Consider the following 23,403-nt stretch of genomic DNA (forward strand, 5'->3'; position numbering starts at 1 on the left):
CTCACCACACGTTCTGCTGGTACCCCACGGCAGCATGCATGCAGCGCCATTGGCTGCACTTGGCTGGTACTGTGGATTTGAACTCTGAGAGAGTGCAGGCACCATTTTCTCTTTCACTTCGTTCCTGAAAGTGACATGGTGTATCCAGGCATCAAGGAGTCGCTTAACTGCAGTACAAATAGACCTGAGGTTTCTGATAAAATCTCTTGGTCGTTAATAGTGGTGTCTCACAGACTTTCTGTGTAAATGGACAAACTTGAGAATACATCTCGATTTATGGTATTACTTATGATACCTCAGTGATCAATCAAAAATCCAATTTCAGTGTGTCTTTACTTTATGTATTTTGAAAAACTGTAGTTTATAAAATTTACTTCCATGTGGCACTGAGAGCATGTGTCCTATATAGTACCCTGTTGCTGACTACAGGAAAACAAACTTGAGCATTTGAACCTAAATTATCACTGCTGTATGTTTCTTAACAAAAGACTAACTCAAAATGGTGATAATTTTCTTATGTGTGTTACTTTAAACAGGAAGAAATAGAGCCTTTTCCTGAAGAACGAGAGAACTTTCTTCAGCAATTATACAAGTTCATGGAAGACAGAGGTAGGCATTTTAATCTTTGACTTGTAGAAGCTGAAGATAGATACATCGCTTAGCAACACTTTAAATAGTATAATAGTAGTGCTTTGCAGTTAGCTTTTGGAAAAAGTGAGACCGTATTAATCACTTCTGACTTCCCCACAATTTAGAAAATAAGTCTGTCACTTGACTCTTCTCCTGAAATACTGTCACTTATTCCTGCTTTGAGACGTAAATGGATAGTACATCATATATCCTAGTATATTTTATATGTGCTTATAGTGGGTATAATCAAACATTTAATATCCTCAGTGATATTAATGTATGTGCCCAGTTTAATAACTTTAAAAACTTAAAGAAAATAAAAATAAAATAAAATTCAACTGCTCCCCTACTACTAAGGATCATGGAAAAAAGCATTTACTTTGTGCTAGTTTTGTTGTGTGAATCCATATGACTTAAATGCATGAGTATTATCAGCAAGGTAGAATGAAATGTTTTTAAAAGCAAATGCCATTTATTGTATTGAATCTTTACCAGGTATTTATGCACTCCAAGAAAAGTACAGTGTCTGTGGAGGCAGGGGTGAAGGTGTTTATATTTAAGTTAGTATTATAATTAGTTAATTTAGTATCTTTTTACTTACACATGAAGATGAGTTGAGGAAATTTTTACAAGAGATGACAATGTGGTAGCTACTGCTAGTACAGTAGCATAGAAAGTTTCAGCTCTTTGAAGCATTGTGGGATTTGTTCCTGGGGAGGTCTTTTTTTTATTTTTTTAAATTTTTTTATTGTAGTGAAAGGACTACGTTGATATTTTAAGATGTAATTGTTTCAGCCTGTGAAATAAAAATGTGTATAATACAGGCAGCAAGAAATGTTGCATCATTTGTGCATGTTCGGCAATGTATGGAAAATTATGCATAAATTGCATTACTGAACTACAGGGAAAATGGGTTATTAAGACTCTTCAATTTTAGTTTCATGAAGAGAAAGTAGCAGAAGCATGAGGTGGTCAGAGAGAGGGGTTTACAATACTGTATTTAATAGTGGAGTAGTGACTGTGATGTGGATTTCATGTTATTCTGAGAAAGCTATTTCAAAACTCTGTAATAACTGTCTTTATTCACAGGGACTCCTATTAACAAACGACCTGTATTAGGATATAGAAATTTGAATCTTTTCAAATTATTCAGACTTGTACACAAGCTTGGAGGATTTGATAATGTGAGTATTAGTATGATGAGTATTCCAGAGCCATAAAATCTGAGGATGTTTATTCTTTTTAAAGTAGTAATAAAGAAGAATCTTACACAGGAGCTTTAGACATATGGAAATTTAATACTACAGCTACGTAAGACACCCTGTAGCTCTGAAAAATGTGCTTTAATGGGAACCATAAACTAATTATATTCTGAATAAATTACACATCTACTCAGCATTTTTAGTTACTGCTGCATAAAATGACCCATTTTTGTAGTATTTCAAGAAATGTTTGATAAAGTTGTTGCCTCAGAAAGTGGAAAAGAGTCACTGCTCAATAAAATCTGAGACAAGTAATCTAGTTTAAGGTCTGATGTGAGGCTCCTAATTCCTATCTATTCTGGGCAGTACATAAAAGAATGTGCTGACTGGGATTAGGAGGATTGGTCTTTGAGCAGGAGTTGAAGCATATGGAACTCGTGGCCAACAGATTTTGTTACTGCTTTGGACTGCTTCCCATAAATTTAGCCTGTCAGTTCAGGAGGTATGTTTGTGCAGTGACACCTTTCTGATATACAAGAGAGGATCTTGTACTTGAGCATTGCAGTACATCTGCTTTACCTTCGCAGATGGTTAGAAATGAGCATATCACATTGTCACAAAACTTCAACACCAAAGGGCACATGAAGGACATAATGAAAGACTGGTAGCTACTCTATCTGGTGCAGTACTGCTAGGGCTGAGTAGTGTTAACTTGATTTGAAAGATTTTTTTTTCTTGCAAATTTAATTAAAAGTGTAGCTCTGATAGTTAAGGATTACTTTAAATATAAAATAAAAATTAAGTACTGATTTTTCTGATGTTTGTATTTTCTTTTCTTTGTTTTATTTCCACCTGGAGAGGAAAGACTGCTGAAAAAAATGCTAAATTGCTTGAAGTGGTTACATTAGACTAGAGTTTGCATGACAGTGAAATACTGTGTGTGATAAATAGTAAATTTTATAGATCAGAGGAAATTACTTACAATTATGTTCCAAAGTTATAAACTTTGTCAATTTATGTCTTTTTTGTGAGTTAATTCAAAAACTGCGACTTCATTTTCTTTAACAGATTGAAAGTGGAGCAGTGTGGAAGCAAGTTTATCAAGATCTTGGAATCCCTGTATTGAATTCAGCTGCAGGATATAATGTTAAATGTGCATACAAAAAGTAAGTAATAAAGCTATGAAATTTGTGCTGCAACAGCACTAGAAAGAACTGAAGTGATCCTGTGATAGTGGTAATATAAACAAGTCCATAACTTTTTTATTATTATACAGTTTTTTTAGGCTTTAAACTTGCTGTTCACATTTAGCTCCTGCTAGGTAGCCTGTTCTTTCTTGAAACAAACTTGCTTATTGCAAGCAATTTTTTTCTTTTAGATATCTCTATGGTTTTGAAGAGTATTGTACATCAGCTAACATTGAATTTCAAATGGCACTGCCAGAGAAAGTGACGGGCAAGCCTTGTAAAGACTGTGAAAAAGAAAAAGAATTGAAGATGCGTGAAGAACCAGAGCAGGATGTAAAAGAAATAAAAGTGGATAAAGAGGAGAACAAGCAGGAGGAAGTAGCAGTAGTACAACAAGAAGAAAATAAGTTAGCTGAGAATGATAATGAAAGTAAAGAAAATGAGAAGCCCTCTCTTCTGGTAAAATATTTTAATGTTCACGTTATATTCTGTTTATAAAGTCAGGTGGTATGTGGATAATCATGAACTCACCTCAAAATTGAAATCTCCAGAATGGATTTAAAACAAGACAAAAACATGCTGTAGACCTAATTCAGAACAACACATTTGAGCCATATTTATATCTTCGTGCCTGTGTTAGGGGATCATGATGTCAAAATGTCTTGTTATGAAGCAGCTGCAACATTCCACTTGTTTGGGGGCCTCCCAGCTCAAATGGAGACTAATTAGTGTGCAACTTTATCGTGTAATCTGGGTAATGCATGCCCACAGCTAACTACAGTGCTGGTACTTTGGGTTTGCATTTAGCCGTGCTTTTAAGCCCTCAGAAGTCTTGCTTTTATTTCTCCGCTCCAGTGAAACCAGTGGTCTAAGGTAGTTCAGTGGGTCTAGAGAGACAAATGTTGATACTTTTTCAAAATCCAATGTTGACTCAGTGATTTTTAGCAAAGGAAGTCCAGGGCAGTAAGCTGAAGTGCTGCGCTGTGCAGGCTTAGCAGTTTGCTCTGGAAGCAGTGTAGGCTCCTCAGGGCAGTGTGCAACACAAACGTAATGCTTCTGTGTGTTAAGTGGCAGCCAGCCCAGGTTTGTCTAATGGTACCAGCTGGGGTGAATACCAGTACTGATATCTCTGCATCCTATGTGAAAGCATGCCCTGCAAAGTGTTGAGCTTGGGAATTGCTTTACAGTTCAGGTCTAAGAGCTGCATGCCTGTATCACTGTGACAAAACTAGCTGGGACACTGGCTGCAACTTCGAAGTCTGTTATGTTTAGCTGGAGATTTTCAGAAATAAAAACAGTGGGTGTGCTTTAATTTTAGAACAAGCCCTAGACTTTAGGTTTTTTTACTCATACAACTTCACTGTGTTTTATCTGCATTTTCTTAAATTCTTTGTACTTTATTTCACCTTGTAAGTCAACTAAAGGTTTTATTGCCCTAGGGAAACAAAAAAATTTTGCCAGATTCTGCATTTATTCAGCCTGATCAAGAAAAGGACTTAAATGCAATCAAAACTGAAGATGAAAGCAAACTAGAAGATAAAGAGGAAGAGAAGATTAAAGAAATGGAAAATCCTACCGTAAATGCAGATACTGAAGAAAAAGAAAAATCAGGGTAAGTTACTCTGTTTATAATCAGCTAAGACATCTGATGTGTGCTCATTAAATTTTACTCTTGTGACTTGAACTTCAAATCAGACATCCCTGTCATGAATTAAACTCATATCTTCTGGAGACCTATGTGTTTCTAACTTTGTCATGGAAGTTTTTACAGAGTCTAGGCCTAAATGTTTGTAAGCTGAGTGAGCAGAACAAGATATAAAGCATAGGTTATTATTTGATTTAAGACAAAAGTATTGCAGCCATTGCCGATAGTATTTGTCTATTTAATTTTAGTATAAGTGTATCACCAACCTGCAGTTTCCAGCTTTTGCTGTTGCACAGTGGTGTGTTATGGATAACACAGGAAAAAGTGGAAGTACCTTGCATCGCTCAGTAGCAGTTTTGCCATTGAGTGGACGTGGTACTGACAAGAGTTTCTTGTGCAGTGTTCCTTACAAGAGCTTTACAAGTAGGAGAATGAAGTAATAGGGATGCTTAGGGTGATGTAATCAATGGATGTGTGCAAGTGCTCTCTAATTTCCTTTATGGAATGGGCAGGTTTTCCTGTTCGAGAGCAGAAATAAAAACAAGTGGTTTTTGGCAGCTGTGCAAAAAAATAGGACGTTCACAACAGAATATAGTCCTCACTAATCCTTGGTGTGTTAACAGTTTATATTCTTGCAGTTAGGACCCCCATACAATATGATTTCAAGTGCTAAGAACACAAAAATGGCCATTACTGGTCAGATCGAAAGTCTCTTAATACAGTATCCTGTCTTCAACAAAAAAGAATAACTGATGATTAAAGGGAGAAGCTGTTACAAGAGGGAAAGAAGATAATGTCACCTCCTTGTACTTTCACAGCAATCTCTATATCAGGAATGGTTTCATTTGTTTTGTTTTGTTTTTTTATTTAATATCAGCTTTTGCTTGACCACTAATTTCCTTGTTCGTTCCAGGAATTTTTGCTATTTAGTAGATGATCTGTCTTAATTTTCTGTCTGAATATCGTTAACTATTAATGCTTTTTCTGGCTCAGAGTTGTGGCAGAATGGCATAGTTCAGTATATGCATTTCTGATTAACTGGTAATAGTTCTTTTTTTATTTTATTAAGGGTTTTGATTTCCATATAACTGATTCTGGAAGGATCCTTCTGTAAAATATTTTTGTCTTCCTGAATATTTTCAGTGAGGTTACATTGGCATTTTCTGTAACTCAGAAATGTGGAATACAGAAAAATCAAGTTGAGCTGAATTCAGTTAGAAGAGCCTTTTCTCTGTGGATGTGATTTCATTCATATCCTATGTGAATTTTCCTTTTTTTGAAAGACCAATTTCTGGAATTTGTTATATTTGCCATTTTAAAGATGAGCTGGTTGAGTTGCACTGTAACACGTTTACTGGATTTTCAGCATTAGTAAACACTATTTTTTTTTTTTTTTACAGTGCTACTTTAAAAATATATAACTAAATAGGTGAAAAACTTTGCACTGCTTAGAGAATAGCAGTTTTTAAAGTTTCCCAAGTTGTGTATTTATGTGTGTGTATTTATGATACTACTTTGTGTTTATCTAAATACTTGGAAAGTAGAGTTGCTTAGTACTTACCACACTGCTGTAGGAAATGGTACATAAAACTATAAGCTGCATTTGCTTTTCAGTAATTTTTCAGTAATCTTTTGTTTTTCTTTTTTTTTAATCTTGAATCATGTCCATTTGGGTTATTTATGACATTAAAAAATGTTAGGAGTTTTATTAGTTTTTATTTATGAAAACAACAAAAAATTGTAAAAAATATTATTTTGTCTTAACTTTCCCCAATTCATCTGATTGTAATTGAGTTCTTTTCTCTCTGTGTCTCTTTATAGTTACCCAGTAAAAACTCTTCTAACTAGTATTTTGCTATTGTGATTCATTAAAGATTGCAATGAGTTGCTTAGAATAGAAAGCATAGCTCTAAAAATAGATGTAGGTGGTGATGTGGTCATTGCTGAGGATAAATTTCAAGGAATAATTTAAACTAAAAATGAAACTTTTGTAACAGTTAATAGTCTGTAAGCATTTATAAGCAGCAGTACCATAGTAGTGCTGTTAGTGTGATTTCCTTTCTTCCCTCAGAGATTGGTAGGAAGTACAAAATGCACTTCTGTCAGCTTTAAAGAGTTTTTTTAAAATGTCACTGTTATCCTAAATGCTAAACAATGTTTTTAGCCTTTATACCATAAAGGCATAAAGAGGTTTTGTGAGCCTGGTACGCTGGTGGGGACGTTGTACTAGATGTTGTACTCCCCCTGGGTTAGAAGTGGCAAAGGTTCTACAGAGGGGGGAAAATACAGTGGCTTGAGTTCTGTTCTGTGGTTTGAACTGAGATACAAAATGAAAAATGCATTTTTGTAGGTGGAAAACTAATCACGCACACACAAATTAGCCCAAATGTAATCAAAATAGATCACTATGGCCTAAATTTTTGTCAATATATTTAAAATGTGTTCCTGAAACCTTTTTTAGCTATGGACCATCTGTCTTTCACAGTCCTAAACAAACAGCCAAACAGATGAAATCTAGTATTACAGAATGCTAACTTGTCAAGTTTGCTATTTGAATTTATGTCTGTAGGACTTTAGGCATCTTGTAGCTTATTGGTGTAGAGACACGAGGAACCAAGAGGCCACAAAAACTGTTTCTTCTTGATGAATTTCTGTTGAGTGGACTGGATTTAGTTCCCAGCTTGCAGATCTCAGGAAGTACTACTTGAAACCAAGGTGGTTTATTTTCCAGAGGTTTTGTTTCTCTTTGCGATCCCACGTGTCTCAACCCTTTCAGTTTGTTAACGCTTGAACCCGGTCATCCCTTCTGCACAGACTTTAACTATGATGAAGAGAAAGAAAGACTGAATGTGGTTCTATTGTTTTCTTCCCCAGAGTGCCTGTTTCTTCTTGTATATCTGTGAACACTGAGAATAGAGATTCAAAAGCAGCTTGCCCCTTATTCTATACGTGCTTTTCTTGTTTTTTCTATGGCTAGTGGGAGATACATGTGCTAGATATGGTTTTGTGCAACTTTTAATCATAAAAACAGTAAAAAAGGCTAGTAATGGGTTATTTCTCGTTGGTCTGTCTCAGAGAAATATTTACAAAAATGGCTTTGTAAACACGTCCTTTTCCCTAAGGTACAAAAAAGTGTTCATTCTCAGTCAATGAATAAACGTGAAAGGTTAAAATTCTCCTTATTTTGAAGTTCCTGCTAACTTGGAAGCAATGGTCTTCAAATGTAGCATTGCATAGTTAGTGCAGTTTCCTTTGTGGCATCTAACATTAACTGTGTAACTATGCAAAGACTTGAGTCAGAGCTGACAAATTCAGAACCCAGAGGCTTTTTTACATAGTGAACAATGTAGACAGTTGAACATGAGAGACTGAGGCCAGGAGCTTAGCAAAGTATTTAAAAGGCATGAGGTTTTTAATATAAGCTAATAACATAAAATGTAAGTCTTTTACAATTTCATAGTAGATACGGTTTGTGAATTGAAGTGTAGGTTAATTGCTAGTTAACTAGTATTAGTAAGAGAATTGTTTCCCAGATGATTAATTCAACTCAAAGTTTTATTTGTTTGGTTTTTTGGGGGTTGTTTTGGGGTTTTTTTCTTAAAAAATGCTTTTCTCTGAAGCACCTGGAACAGGTGACTGTCAAGAACTTTATGTTGAAATGAAAGATTCAGTGCTCAGAATCTGAATAATAATTTTGCTTTCCAACAAAAATTTGCATCAGACTTGTGTATTGGTACTACTTGGGTTTTTGAGGTGACTGATGAAAATTCTTTGAAGAAATCTTGTTTACAGTACAGAAGGATTGCAACAGGCTTTGTTCTTCTGTTTTCCTTCTTTTGGCTCTGCTGCCTTAGCCCTAACACCAGGAGAGGCCACCACCCCTGGATCCTTACTCTGTCCTTCTCACCAAGCTGCTGTTTTCAGTACTCGCAAATAGTTCTTACTTGGTCTTATGAAACTTCTTGGATTTTTTTCTTGAAAGCTGACTGCTTTTTTATTTCCTTCAAGGAATGCATGAACAAACGTTCTTAAAGAATACTTTAGAAACCTAAAGACTTCTGGTTGTCTCATACTACCAGTTTAGGTCTTCATGGTATGGTTTTCTGGGAATTGGTATTTTCATATTTTGACAGTATAAAAAGGAAAAAAAAGTGCTGAACCTATTTGGCTGATCTTGAATGGAGTTAAACCCTTGGTTCACATGCAAGGGAAAAATCTTAATGTTAGAGGTGTTATATACATCGTTACGTGCAGTAATGGCATTTCACCCCCTATAAGCAGTGGGAGGGAGCTAGGAGTAATAAAAGCAGCAGTTGAGACAGACATTGTTTCACATGAAGGATTTTACTAGGTTTATTACCCATGCAGGGTAGGGTAGGGTGAGTACCTGCTGTGCCTGTGCTGGTGATGGTGTCTGTTTGTACAAGAGCTGTGTTTTCCGGAAACATTTGATGGGAGTTTTCTGAAAGCAGTTTACAACAGGATTATATAACAGTCAGAAGCTCCGTTTCACATGTGGGAGATAACAGATTGTTAGAGGCAACGTTTTCTTCAGTTCCTCACCTGCTAAAATGACATATGAAAGCTTTATGGTGTTGAATCTAAAATGGTAGCAGGAAGGTTAGACTGTTTTGGAGTGAAGGAGATTTGATACAGAAGGCCCATCTTCTAGTTTCTGGATTAGCGTTGAGACCTATATATTGAGATACTTTTCTCCGGTCTGATTTAGGTTTATATGGAATTTATTAGCTTGGGAGAAGGGAGAGAAATGCATCGTATTCATTGCACAGTTAGTGTGAAATCTGCTCTGAATCTTAAGACTGTTGGTGTGTGTGCAAAAAGACGCATACTTGGGTAGTTTCATTTATAGGAACATATTTCTATGCTCTTATTTGCGATGTGTGTTCTGTTTATGTATCCAAGCTGCCTTTGTGTTGGGAAGGAAGCTTTTGTATAGTCATGTTTTCAGAAACAAAGTATTTTTTTTTTCCTTAATATAGACTATGCGCTGCTACGTACATATACATCAAGATTGTTTTTGATATAGCAATAAGTGGCTCATGACACAATAATGAAGTGTACAGGGGCAATGTAAATGTACCAGTCCTGTGCGTGCATCACCTTGAATGGAAGGGAGGCATCTTTCATGTGGAAAAAGTGGTTCTGTCATCACATTTTACGTATCTAATGGTCACTATGGAAGTTATTAACCATGGTAGCTGTCGCTGAGACTTATGTGTGTGGATGAGCCCTTAAAACATTAATCAAATACTAGATGTTTTCAAGCTGAGTGTGAACCAGTGCCATAAGAACAAAACCAGCAATAACGTGAGGTCCCTTCATTTGTCTTCTCTGTAGCAGCAGAGGGGAACACTGATTACAGAGTACATGCTTGCAAGGGTTAAATGTACTTGATTTGTAAATCAGACTTGATTTGAATCACATTAGTGCCTTTCCCCTTCCCTCAAAATGATGGACCGTAGCTGTGCATTTATTCAGATTTTCTGTGTGTGTAGACAGAAGTCATTGGAGCTTTTATTTTTAGGTTTTCTTTGCAACTTCTGAGGGAAGACAAATACTGGTGAATTTTGGGAGTTTTGTTATTTTGTTTAATTAAAGATGAGGTTCTAGTATCATGGCATAAGTACAGGTCTTAATGGCCTCTCTGCCTTAAAACCTAAGGGGATCTTAATACAGCTGTGATTGAGAAAGTCAGAGTATGAAGGAGACTTGACATCTTCCAGCTCTGTATTATGTGAAGTAGAGGTTAAATAATGTTCTAGGATGAGAAAAAGGAGGGAAACAAAAATAGAAGCTAATTGCTGAACTTGAAGTATCAATTACACTGGAGTTTATTTCTGCTAGTGGTTCAATTAACTGTAATGACTTAATTGAACCAATAATTGAAATAATCTTGATTCCTCAAGTTTTAGAATAACCCCTGAAAAAAGTCTTGCATTTGCCATCTCACCTGCTGTGTGTGCCAGCATGATCTGTCAGGGGAAGAGTATTGGAGTAGGGTTGGGTTTGCTGCAAACAGGGATCCTAGGAGGCAGATCTAATGCTACAAATCTTACCTTGTCTCATAGATTTCACCTGGGCTTTGTGACAATGCTGTGGTTAGTGCCAGAGTTTGTGAGTTGAATGATGTTTACATGATTCACTAAAGGAACTTCTAGTGGTATAACAGCATGTGCAATTTCATCTATTAACAACGTCCATTTTTTGATATACTTACTCTTATTATGGGCTTGTTGATGTTAAACCTTTGTATTGACTGAGAATTACCTGCCATATGTGTATTTCGAACACTTGCAGTATTTTTGGATTCACAATGTCCTTTGGAACTAATGATATGCAGTATTTGCATGATCTACACTTTTTAATGGCTTTATTTTATTAACAAATATTTTTGCATTTCAATTAATTGATTTCCTGCTTCTAGAGGTTTGTATTCCCATTCTGTGGGAGATGGGGTGAGACTATTCTTTAGTCTGCAGTTGAAATTGGAAATCCTTTTGAGTCCTCCTGATAGGCTTTCTGGTGGTACTTTGGTTTCTGGAACAGTTACACTTGTATTGCTGTCTCTCTTGTACAGTGTGGATACACTTCTCATCAACTGTTGCTCGGGTTGTTCAGATTGTTGCAGCTTTGTGCCAAATACTGCTTGGTAGTGTTTTTAAGTTGAGAGCTAGCATCTGCTGCCAAGAACCTTGTTTATTTCCTCCTTTCTTTTATTCCTGCCCCCCCCCAAAAAAAGGATTTTTGACTAAACAGCATTAAAAAAAATCTGATATTCTCATGCAAACGTGGCTACAATCACAGTTTTCTCTTACAAACCTCTGTTTCATGGCAGTCATGTCTTCTCCTTCATCTGCACTGTGCTTTTTATGGGCTTGTAAAACAATATATTTTCTTCCTTGCAACCACTGGAATATGTTTTGGGTTTTTTTATGTTGTTCCAGGACCTGTACAAGTACAGTGTTTTTTCTGCTCCAAAATGATGAATGTTTCTTGCTTTTTGTTTGGTTTCCTAAAATCTCCAGCTTATGGTCACTAACTGAATCACTCCTTGGAACACACACTGCTATGGGTGAGCAATTGGCTGACGGGTTGGGCTCAAAGGGTTCTAGTCAATGGGGTTACACTGGGCTGGTGACTGGTCACTAGTGGGGTCCCACAGGGATCCATCCTGGGGACGGTGCTCTGTAATGTCTTCATGAATGACTTCGATACAGGGCTTGAAGGACTGCTAACTAAGTTTGCCGATGACACCAAACTGGGAGGAGCTGTGGACACGCTTGAGGGCAGCGAGGCCTTGCAGAGAGATCTGGATAAATTAGAGAGCTGGGCAATCACCAACCGTATGAATTCTATCAAGGGCGAGCACTGGATTTTGCACCTGGGACACAGCAACCCTGGACACACACACAGACTGGGGAACAAGAGGCTGGAGAGCAGCCCTGCGGAGAGGGACCTGGGGGTTCTGGTCCATGGCAAGTTGAACATGAACCAGCAGTGCCCTGGCTGCCAAGAGGCCAACTGTGTCCTGGGGGGCACCCAGCACGGCACTGCAAGCCGGGCGAGGGAGGGGATCGTCCCGCTCTGCTCTGCACTGGTGCGACCCCACCTCGAGTACTGGGTGCGGTTTTGGGTGCCACAGTATAAAAAGGATCTAAAGCTACTGGAGGGTGTCCAGAGAAGGTCCACTAAATTGGTGAAGGGCTTAGAGAGGAAGCTCTGTGAGGAGAGGCTGAGGTTGCTTGGTTTGTTCAGCCTGGAGAAGAGGAGACAGAGAGGAGATCTCATTGCAGTCTGTAACTTCCTCACAAGGGGAAGAGGAGGGGCAGGTGCTGATCTCTTCTCTCTGGTGACCAGTGATAGGACCAGGGGAAATGGCAGGAAGATGTGCAAGGGGGGGGTTAGGTTGGACATTAGGAAAAGGTTCTTCACCCAGAGGGTGGTGGAGCACTGGAACAGGTTCCCCAGGGAGGCAGTCATGGCACCAAGCCTGACAATATTCAGGAAGCATTTGGACAACATGTGCCCTCAGACACATGGTCTGAATCTTGGGATTGTCCTGTGCTCGGACAGGAGTTGGACTCAATCATCCTTGTGGGTCTCTTCCAACTCAGAACATTCTATAATTCTGTGATTCTGTAATATTTTTTTAATTGCAACCATCTCTACTTCTGTTTTGCTTTTGCTTCCTCACATTTCTTTCACATATACTTGACCATCCAAGTTACTCAACTTCATAGTGAGTTTCACACATCTCTTCCAGAGAAGTTCTGGTATTGTCAGGTAGTCTTTGTAGAATATCTGTTGGAACATCAAGAAAGCCATAAGGTAATTAAGGTGAGATGGGAAATCACAAGCTCATCTTGTTTTCAGAGCAGTAATGACTCTGCTCCCGATGGCAAGTTTTTTTAGCTTTTGTATGGTAATAACTCAAGCTGAAATTAGCTATGAGTTTTTAGTGCAGCAGAGAATATAACTTAAAAGCATTTAAATTACTGGTTGGTGCTTTCTCTTGTTAGTTGTAGAATTCTGTTCAGGAATTCGGCATCTTTTAAAAGATCTTTGAAAGGGTCTTTGGGGACCTTTATTCATCACTTCTTTGACAAGTGAATTTTGCCATATGATTTGTAGTAGAGATAAAATGAGCTTTCAAAGCTCATTCATTCATGTTGCATTTTTAACTCTGGTGGTTTTAACTTCACTAGCAAAGTAGCCCACTGAAAGTATACAATAAATTGAAAATCTTGGCCTTCCAGAACAAAACTGTCTGCTCCGTGACATGTATACCTGAATAGATGTATCTTCTGGGATTTGAGTTAGTTAATACACCAACAGAGGGAATTTTCAGCATTTGTCTTGGGGTGTATGCATATATATATATATATATGTGTATATATATGTATATGTATGTATGTATTTATATATTCATTTGTGTGTGTGTGTGAACACTTATTTCTGAAGTAATTTCATTAAATCAGTGTAGTTGCTCTACAGTCGAATTTAGCTTATTGTTCTGAATTCTCTTTTGCCAACTAATTAGATAATAATACTGCAGTTCTACTTTTACAAAGAAGCATTTGAATAATTTAAATGCTATTTGGTCATTTCACAGAGAGAAAGTAGCTTGGTTTATCTGAGTATTTTCTACTGAAAATTTCATGGAAAGTTTTACATTATTAATACAGACATTTGTGTTTGTGAGGTTAACTTAAATATTGGTGCGAATCAGACTTGGAGCAGCACTTATCTTTCCTTACCCAGTCTGTAATACATCCAGACGTATCTGTTCCACGTCTCGGGTTTTTAAATTATTAGTGGTCTGTGGTTATTGTGAGTTTAGTAAACAACCCTATTTTGTTCTGTATTGCACAGAGTGTGGGACTGGAATTATGTGAAGGCCAGTAATACTGTTTTGTAAAGCTATTTAAGATTAAAATATATTTTTCCCTCATTAACTTTTGTAGTGTAGTCTGCCTCTTTAAGCTCATTGGAGATAATCTTCTGAGCACTGAGCAGCCCATAGCTACTGTTGACTGAGACCAGCAAGATTTGTGGGTTCTTAGTGCTTCTGAAAATTGGTCCAAATACCTAAAAATATATTCAGAACTAGCTTACTTTTGAAAACCTGCTTGTGTATTTATAGAATAACTAAATGCATTTTTTACTTATATTTAGAAGACTTTTAGTATAATTGGCAAGGAGTGATAAGGTCATAAATTAGCACAGGTTGCTTGATTTGCTAAATAATCTCACCTAAGGTTGGTTGGTTGTTTTTCTAAAATCTGGTTTTGGTTGCAGTCACTTCAAGGTGTTGAGATAGAAATTATTATAGTAAAGCAAGGATCTTTTGGGGAAGCAAGTTTCAAGAAGCACTTGTAAAAGTTGTAGGCTGAAAAATGGAATTTAGGGAACTTCATATTGAGAAGGATGAGTTTGAACTGAGGAAAAAAAAAGATATTTAAACAAAGGGACTGCATGAAAGAATCATATAAAGATGAGTTTGAACAAATTCTGTTCATACAGATTTTGATTATTTTTTTTTTTCTTTTAGTCAAGTCATTTTTTGCACTGGATTTTGTCTGTATTGCTATATCCTGTTTTGCTGATATTACTCAGCCATAGTGCAGTTTCACGTATTTGGAGCCTGCTGTTTCCCAGTCTCTAATGCATCCACAATACTTATCAATATATGTGGTTTGGAACTGAAAAGCTTATCAAGTATCTCATATTAACTCTACAATTTTTTAAACCTTTCAAGAGATGATACGAATAAGGAAGAAGATGAAGATGAAGAAGAAGCAGAGGAGGAGGAAGAGGAGGAGGAGGAGGAAGAAGACAACAATAACAATGAGGAAGAAGAATTTGAATGCTATCCACCAGGCATGAAAGTCCAAGTGCGGTATGGAAGAGGGAAAAATCAAAAAATGTATGAAGCTAGTATTAAAGATTCTGACATCGAAGGTGGAGAAGTCCTTTACTTGGTGCACTACTGTGGATGGAATGTGAGGTAACTTGAGTTTTAGTTAGTGATTACTTCTTGAATTACTTCTAAAATACACTTGTGTATTTTAAAAATTAGTTTAATAGACGTCTGGAGTCCTAAACTTTCAGTATTGGTGTTCTGTGAAGCTCATTGTACTGTATGAAACTGTTAGATTTTTAACACTATATAACTGCAGTATCTTTAGTTACTTAGAAAATCATCCTAAAATTACTCGTTCAAAGAAGGCTTCCTTCATTCCCCATCTTATTTCTAGATCTCTCCATACAACAAGTGACAGCTCACTCTTTCACAGATTTCCTTCTCTGGCTCTCTTAAGCCAATTTTATCTCATGCAATATTTGAATGGTGCACTTAGCTGCCTGTATACACACTCTTGTCGGCGAAGCAGAGAGTGCAGTAGCAGTGCGGTATTGAACAAGAGAAGCGCAGGGTTCTTAGTGGCAAATTAGTGCGCAGCAAATAATTGCATTTCATTCAGATCCAATTTCCACCCTTCCCCTCCCATCCTTCCTCCATGGCTGCCTCAAGCTTCCAAACAAGACTCTTCTTAGCCTAGTGGCTTCTTACGCTTTTCTTAATGTATGCAGGAGTATATGCTTTTTATTGTCTTTAATAGAGCATTAATAGAAAGTATTAATATATTTTTGCCATTTCAGACCACTTTTTTTTACCATTTAAAATCTGAAGCAACTTTGAAAACAGTAGAGAAAAGCTAAAACTTCTGAGTGGCGTTTAAGCCAATTACCAAGTCTCCTGCTTTTTTCTTCAGTTTCATCATATCTGCTCATTGTCCTCAGCTGTCATCTTTTAAACATTATTACCGTGCTTATAGATCTTAAAAAAAAAAAACAAACAAACCCCCAAACCCCAAAACAACCAAACCCAAATCTGAGGCAAATCTGCCGTACTTCTATTTATTTGTTTTTCCTGTTCTGAAAAATCTGAGGCTCTGGTGACCTTCTTCTGTCATCTGGACTTTGATTACCATCCTACCTCTGACCAAGAGGGCAGCACAAATCTCACTAATTCAGTGCTGGCAAGACCTGCTAGCAAAGGTAGCGATTACTGAAGCATGATAACTTCTCTCAGTCCTTTGAATACAAGTCTTTGCATCTGGGCCTGTTGATTTCCAGGACCACCTAAGCCACTGCTGCAGAGGAACATCTCGATATTGCCAGTTTTGATATAGGTCTTTTGTAGAATTTTGACCTACATATATATTGATCTACAGGAATATGGTCTTTCACATAAACTGTCTTCAGGCAACATTTGTAAGCATAGTGGGCTATGAAGTCAAGATACTAGGGGAGATGCAGCCTGCTCAAGGTGGGATTTGGAATGTGACTAGTGTTTCAGTCATTATTGAGGAGGACTTCCTTAGGAGTGTAACTCGCTGAAGTTTGCATCTTACTCGCTAAAGATTACTGTGTACCATACCAAGAGGTTTCTTGCTTTTAAACTCTTGTTTTGGAATTCACATGTGAACATACCTATTATTTTCCTGTGTGAGTAATTACTATGCTATTATACATGCTATGAGGTGAGATGATCAGAGTTTTATTTGAGCGGTACCACTTCAAATCTGAAGAAACAAGAAGTCAAAAATGAGCTTTAACCTTGGAGATATATCCTGGCGCCTTGGTTCTTAAATTAGAAATCAAGATTCTGGTTTTTGAACTCTGCATTTTAAACAAATATGCAGGTTGATATCAGGGGCATTATTTCTGTAACTAGGATATATTTGAGAAGAAAAGCATTTTTAGTAAACTTAAGCTGATTTGAAAGGTGAGGGGAGTCATTTGGTCTTTCTGGCAGCAGGACCTGCATTTGTATTCTTACCTGGTGTTTCAAAAGAGCCCTCTGAAAGGGGTTGGGAGACTATGACTCTTCACTGAAAAAGACATCAATGGTTGGGATTTCTCTATGTGGACTCTGCTAAATATGGCTATTTTTTAAAATTCAAGTAAAATTACTTAAATCTTTTAATTTGACAGTAAGAGTGGGTAAGCCTGAGCAGTATCTCAATGCTTTGATATTTCAGTATAGTGAAGAACAGTCCTGTATGATGTAATAACTTGATTTTGCTTTTAGTCAGTCGCAACCTGGAATAACTGCTTTACTGGGATAGGTAGCAATTCCTTCCTCTCCTTGTGCATTGTAGCTTACTGGTAGTGTTTAGCTGGGACAAGTACTGTAACATTAGATCATGGGATGTACTGAACTAGGATTTTCTAATCATCCAGGATTTTTTTAATTCTGTCATTCTCCTACCCCTTAACGTTGAGTTTCCTGTTTTCCCTTTTGGTCAGTATGCCATTTAATGTCCTGTTCTTTAAAACCCGTAAGTCTGAGCAGGAATCCCAGCTACAGATGTTTCTTATTGCAAAGTAACTTCAGTATCAGTCTGGGATTCAGAATAGTTGTGTCTGTGTGTGTGCGTGTGCGCGTGCTTTGCAGTACTTGGAATGGAATTTGATAAACTTGCTATTCATCTTTGTTAGGCTTTATAAAACACTCTGGAACCAGTGACACTAACCACTGTGGAATAGTGGAATATAGCTAAACAGCATCGTACAGCTGCACTACTTTATGCTAAAGGATCTTGTTGCTAGCTTCTGAGACTTAGGTGATTGATGTTTCTGATAAAGGTAAAGAGTTGTAGTGTTCAGTAGAGCCTGACTTGTAGTGAAAGGGAACGGTAAAAATGTCTACCCTATTAGAGAGAGCTGTTTATGTTAGTGCATGTTAACCAGAAAAAGCTTATGAGAGAAACTGTATTTCTTCTAACAGGCCAGTCATGTTCGGAATTACATATGCTTTATATGGAACTAAAACGTCCCTGAGGTCTACAGTGTCAGTTCCTTCTGTCATAATTTTGATTTTCAGTTGCCAGTGCAAAAAAAAAGTTCACTGTGTGTTTGAGGTGAATTTCTTCTGCAGTACGTTTCTAGTAATTAAAGACAGAGGGTGCATATTCAGAAAGAGTTTAGGTTGTTGTAATTGTGTGTCATATGTTACGATATCACAGGACAGGTTACTCTTGGATGTTTCAAGTATTTAAACTAAGACTTACTATTTTCAACATTTCTTTATTTCCTTCAGAAATCTGAATGTGAAAGTGCCAATTTCTACCTCAGTTTGTTGAAGTGTTAACAATACACAAATTTTGTACTTGACAGTCAACCACTGAAATGAAAGGAACATGTGTAGCCAAATTTCAGATTTTCAAGAGTAGTGTGTGTTGGGGGCAGGGGGAAGGTGATTATTAAAAAAATTAAAAATTAAGAAAAAAAACAGAGACCTTATCTAGTACTCCAGTATTTGGTTATAAGACTAATTCTCCCCCCTTTCTTTGGTCACAGCCAAATAAAACATTTGATTCTTCCTTGTTGGCAGATACAGAAAGTATACTGGAACTTTTCAGTGAATTTGCCAAGGCTTGCTAGTTCCTTGAGGTCACTTGTCTTCCTGAGAAAGTGTTACCTTTGCTAGTAGAAATCTAGAGGCTGGAAAAGTACACTTTCTTCCTTGTTTCCCCTCTAGTACTTCTGTGGAGGATTGACTATGCAACCTCTGATAATATGTTGTGGGGTTTTTTAGTTTGCAGTCAGTACATATGGATGTAATAGAATCAGTACATACTCATAGGCAAAGTGCCAATTATTTTTTCTGCTATATAGCTATTCCTTTCATTCCTCCTTTTTTCCTTCCTTTTCATTCAAACTCACCTTTCTGGCAGGCACTCCTTTTAACCAGTTAGAAAAGCTTCTGTCCTTACTGGCTCATATTTTTCTTCATTTTGTTAAGGCAAAGAGGATTCTGAACGCCTCTCTTCTGAAGGCGTTCCAGGTTTTCATATGAAACCTTATTTAAAAAAAAAAATAGTAAATAATAATTTCTTATTAAATCCCTTCTCTCGGTTCTCAAACAAGTCTGTGCAGACTTTTAGGAACACTTCCCCATCTTACCTCCTTCTGTACACCCAGGTGTTTGATTTAGGGAGCTGAGGTAAGCAAGTGTGGAAGACAGCACTGCAGTAAAATGATCCAATGATGAAGTAAGTTTTCCTATTTTAATAAGGTGCTGTTCTGTAAAGAAAAGCTCTAGTCTGAGTCACACACACTGTTCAGATGTAGCTTGGCATCTGGCACGCTGTGCAGCTTTCGGGGTGCTTCTCTGTCATGCAGTAGAGAATGTAATGTAGAGTCAGGTTGTCAACTGTGGCTTTTGCAGGGTCTCTTTCAGTCTGGGGTCCAATTGTCACAGGTTTAGGCAAACCAAATGCATCTGATGTGTGAGTAGTGAAAGGAACTGTGCCAAGCAAAGGTGTGAAGTGTGGGTGTCTGATTCCCTGGAGAAGATTGATGGTTTCTGTGATGCTGGGTCTCCTTGCAGGATCTGACTGCTGTTCTGGGTGCAGTCAGGAGTAGAGCAGGATATGCTCTGGCCAGGAGCTGTGGCTATCACACATAGGTTTTCAGTTTGTGCTCTTTGAGGAGTTGTGACTGCTGCTTCTAATACGTAACATTTAAGACCCTGTGGTATCTACAGAAATTGTTGTAAGATTGTGCACTTCCTCCCTCCTTCGCTTCAGTGTGCCCCCTACTCTATCAGCTGTCGCCCCAACAGGCACTGCAATTACCCTGAATCACAGACAGTATGTGCAGCACAAGGACTTTGCATAGGAAGAAGTTTGTATTATAACAACATTGTTGAGGCAGAAAGGACACTGTCAGAAAAATTGCTTTTCACCATGTATTTGTGAAAAAAAACAGTCCTAGTGCTGTTTTCCTGCATGGATTTAGACCTAATGAAATAGTCTTACATTTATGTGAGTTGCAAAGTCCCCTTGGCAGTCTACTTAGCGATATTCCTTCTGGAAAGAATGTCTTTGACTTGAGGAAAGATTACTTCAAATACTGTTTTCCACAGTCTTACAGAATATGGGAATTTTCCATACTGGAAAGTACTCTGCAGAGTTGTATTTCAGTTTTGGAGAGAAATCTGAGACTGTTCATCTACATGTCACCTGGTAATAGTACAATTACAGCTGTATCTGCAGCAGTGTAGGTAATCCTGGTATGTTCTAGTCTACACAGTCTACTGCTAAATTTTGTGATTTTTATTGTCACATGGAAGGGCAAGAAACCCCAAGAAATTGTTTTGGAAAACTTTTTCAGAGACTACTGCTGCTTCATTTCTCCTGTATTATTATGTAAAATTTAAGTTAATAAAATACAGTATTTAGCTTCTGGAATCCCTTGCATAGATCTTAACTTAGAGTATGCAGGAAAGCAAATTGAAAACTTGCTTATTTTTCTCCAGTCCTTTTTAATTTATGTGTCAATATTGTACATATTATTGGCAGTAGTTCCAAAGAAGCTGAAATTGGGCCTATATTAGCAGTTGTTGTTATATATCAAAATGGTGGCCAGGTAAGCCCAGCTGGAAAGCCAGCGTGGTCATGAGCGCACCGTGCACATCTCCATCTTGTACTAGTTGTCTGGATGTGTGTGGGTTTTGGGGGTTTGTTTTTTAAAGTTGATTTCTTCCTGTTGGTTTTCATGTTTATCTAGAGGGATCTGAATTTGTGTGGCTGCACACTGAGACAGAAGTTAATGCATACTAATTTTTAACTGACTGACTTCTTATTCAGATGGTTCTTGAATTCACAGTTGAAGTAGGACAGCAGATTATGCTTATTGGGGGGGGGGGGGAAGTCTGAATTGATTCTTGAGGTTTTTCAGAAATATACAATGAAACTGGCAAGTACAGTACCATAGTTACAGTATATTCTTACTAAGAATGTACTTCTCTGGACTTGGATTTGTATTTAACAGGTCCAGCCTTAGATAATAAGACACCTGTTAATATCTTGGTGCTATTTAGTGTGTTTTTTGTCTAGTATTGTTGTGATATACAATGAAAATCTTTAACTGAAAATAAATTGAAAAGTGTTAGTGTTAAGTTAATGACTCAAAAGTTAGTGAGTCCCAAGTGTTAGTCACTCCACATATCACTTTGCAGGCACTTGGGCTAAAAAGAGTTATTTTTGTTAACTGGTCACATTCTGTGTAGTTGTAAGAATTCCTTTTATTGTTAAGGTTTTACAGTATATATATATATATATATGAAGTATAACTCTTGGAGATCCATACAGAATTACCATTTTGGTGGTTTGTTTTACCTGTATAAGTGGATTTCCTGCTGTTCAGTGCAGATTGGAAAAATACCAGCTTTCAGTCTTACCCCTCAGTGTAAAAAAACCTTCATCCTGTATGTCCCAGCATACGAAGAATTGAACCTTAGCTGAAACTTCACATGCTGAGAAGTACACAAATGACTTCTTTAGTCAAATTTCAATTCATTTTTTATATGGCTAATAATTTTCTTTTTCCTCCAATAATTTCTGTTACAATGTTCTGATTATCTGCTTAAGACCATTAATGTGTGTTATTTTTTCTCTTTTGCTTTTAGGTATGATGAATGGATAAAGGCAGACAAGATAGTGAGACCAGCTGATAAAAATGTACCAAAAATTAAGCATCGAAAGAAAATAAAGGTAGTTTCTCTCCCTTTTGTTCCCTTATTTCCCACAACTTTGGTTTCATATATTCTAAGTTCTCCCTGCCCCTTTCTAACATTTTGATTGGCCTACAAATGCTTGATAGTAAAAACAAATTCCTAGCCTTTTAAAAACTAAAACTTTTTTCATTGAGGTTTTGTTTTTTCACTTCAGGGTGGGGAGGGGAAGCATCTCTTTCCTTCTTTCCTGTATTTTTAAATTATATTTATGTATGCATTTATAGAAAACAAAATGAGAAGAATCCATTTTATCATCAGTGGTGGGAGACAGCTCTGGGGGTTGAAATTTGGAAGCTTCCTCTTCTGATTCTGGAGAACAAACCTGTGACTAGTCCATGTGTATGTGACTCAGTCATTTTATTTCATAGCATTTCTTTCAAAGTTCATTCTTTAAAACTGATTTTTAGGCTTAGGTTATGATATATTCCTTGAGCAGCAGGGTGCAAGGGAACTTCTCCTTCTGCCACAGATATCAGCACTGCTTCTGCCCCCCCTCCCCAGCACCTTGGTAGCTCTGGAACCTGAGCTCTGTTCTAGAGCTGCCTGCCCCTTGTGAGAGCGCAGGGTGTTGGCCCTGCCCTGCTGTTGTTGAGCTTGGCATCCTGCGGCACCACTGCTCCTGGAGTGCCAGCTGTGTTTGCCTTCCTCTGCTGGGTTTGCTTTCCCATTTGTGGGACATTTAGAATTGACAAAGTTCCTGGTTTTGGTATAAACATCTTGTCATGGACAGTAGAAAGGTATTTGTAAACTTTTAAACAAAGAGGAAAGCTTTCCTTTACAGGTTGAATGTTTTAAGATACTGTAAGCATTTAATTGTAATCTGTGTTAAGATGTATGCTCAACTGAGAAGAGTTTTTTATCTTTTCTTTCACATAGCATAAAATTGACAAGGAAGAGAAGTATTCTCCTAAAAACTGTAAATTGCGACGTTTGTCAAAACCACCCTTTCACACCAGCACATCACCAGAGACTGGGTCCAAACTTGACAGCACTGAAGCCAAAAATACTGAACAAGCTCCAGTTAAATCAATAGAAATTACTTCTATCATTAATGGACTACAAGGTATTATACTTAGACTTCTTCTAATTCTGCAAATGACCTTTGAACAGTAGTAAATGATGATGTGGGACAACTGCTGTAGCTGTACACTTGAGTCTGTCTGGTTATAACATCTCTGGACTTGTTCTAACTGGTCCATGTCTGTCTTGTGTTGGAGGCTCCAGAACTGGACACAGCACTCCAGGTGGGACCTTACGAGAGTGGAGTAGATGGGGGAGAATCACCTCCCTCGACCTGCTGGCCACGCTTCTCTTGATGCAGCCCAGGATCCGGTTGGCCTTCTGGGCTGCAAGTGCACATTGCCGGCTCATGTTCAGCTTCTTGTCCACCACCACTCCCAAGTCCTTCTCCTCAGGGCTACCCTCAATCCGTTCTCTTCCCAGCCTGTGTTTGTGCTTGGGGTTGTCCCAACCTAGGTATAGGACCTTGCATTTGGCCTTGTTGAACTTCATGAGGTTAGCACAGGCCCACCTCTCAAGCCTGTCAAGGCCCCTCTGTCCCGATCTGATGTTGGGATCATTGAAATGTCCCGATCTGTTGTCGGGGAAGGTTTTGATATGATCCCAAGA

The 23,403-nt window shown here is 37.7% G+C and overlaps 1 protein-coding gene across 1 annotated transcript; it reads left to right on the forward strand.

The window, feature by feature from the left end:
* Positions 1-246: 246 nt before the first annotated feature.
* On the forward strand, positions 247-22,837 carry LOC104526699 (AT-rich interactive domain-containing protein 4B-like; the record flags this gene model as incomplete). Its single annotated transcript, XM_029085512.1, has 8 exons — positions 247-279; positions 537-609; positions 1,720-1,814; positions 2,901-2,998; positions 3,211-3,478; positions 4,459-4,631; positions 21,667-21,751; positions 22,651-22,837. Coding segments are annotated over exons 1-8 (1,012 nt in total), but the record flags the coding sequence as incomplete, so codon positions are not given.
* Positions 22,838-23,403: the final 566 nt, after the last annotated feature.

The sequence above is a fragment of the Antrostomus carolinensis genome, unplaced genomic scaffold (genome assembly GCF_000700745.2).
Source record: "Antrostomus carolinensis isolate BGI_N321 unplaced genomic scaffold, ASM70074v2 scaffold8066, whole genome shotgun sequence".
In the NCBI taxonomy this organism is placed as follows: domain Eukaryota; kingdom Metazoa; phylum Chordata; class Aves; order Caprimulgiformes; family Caprimulgidae; genus Antrostomus; species Antrostomus carolinensis.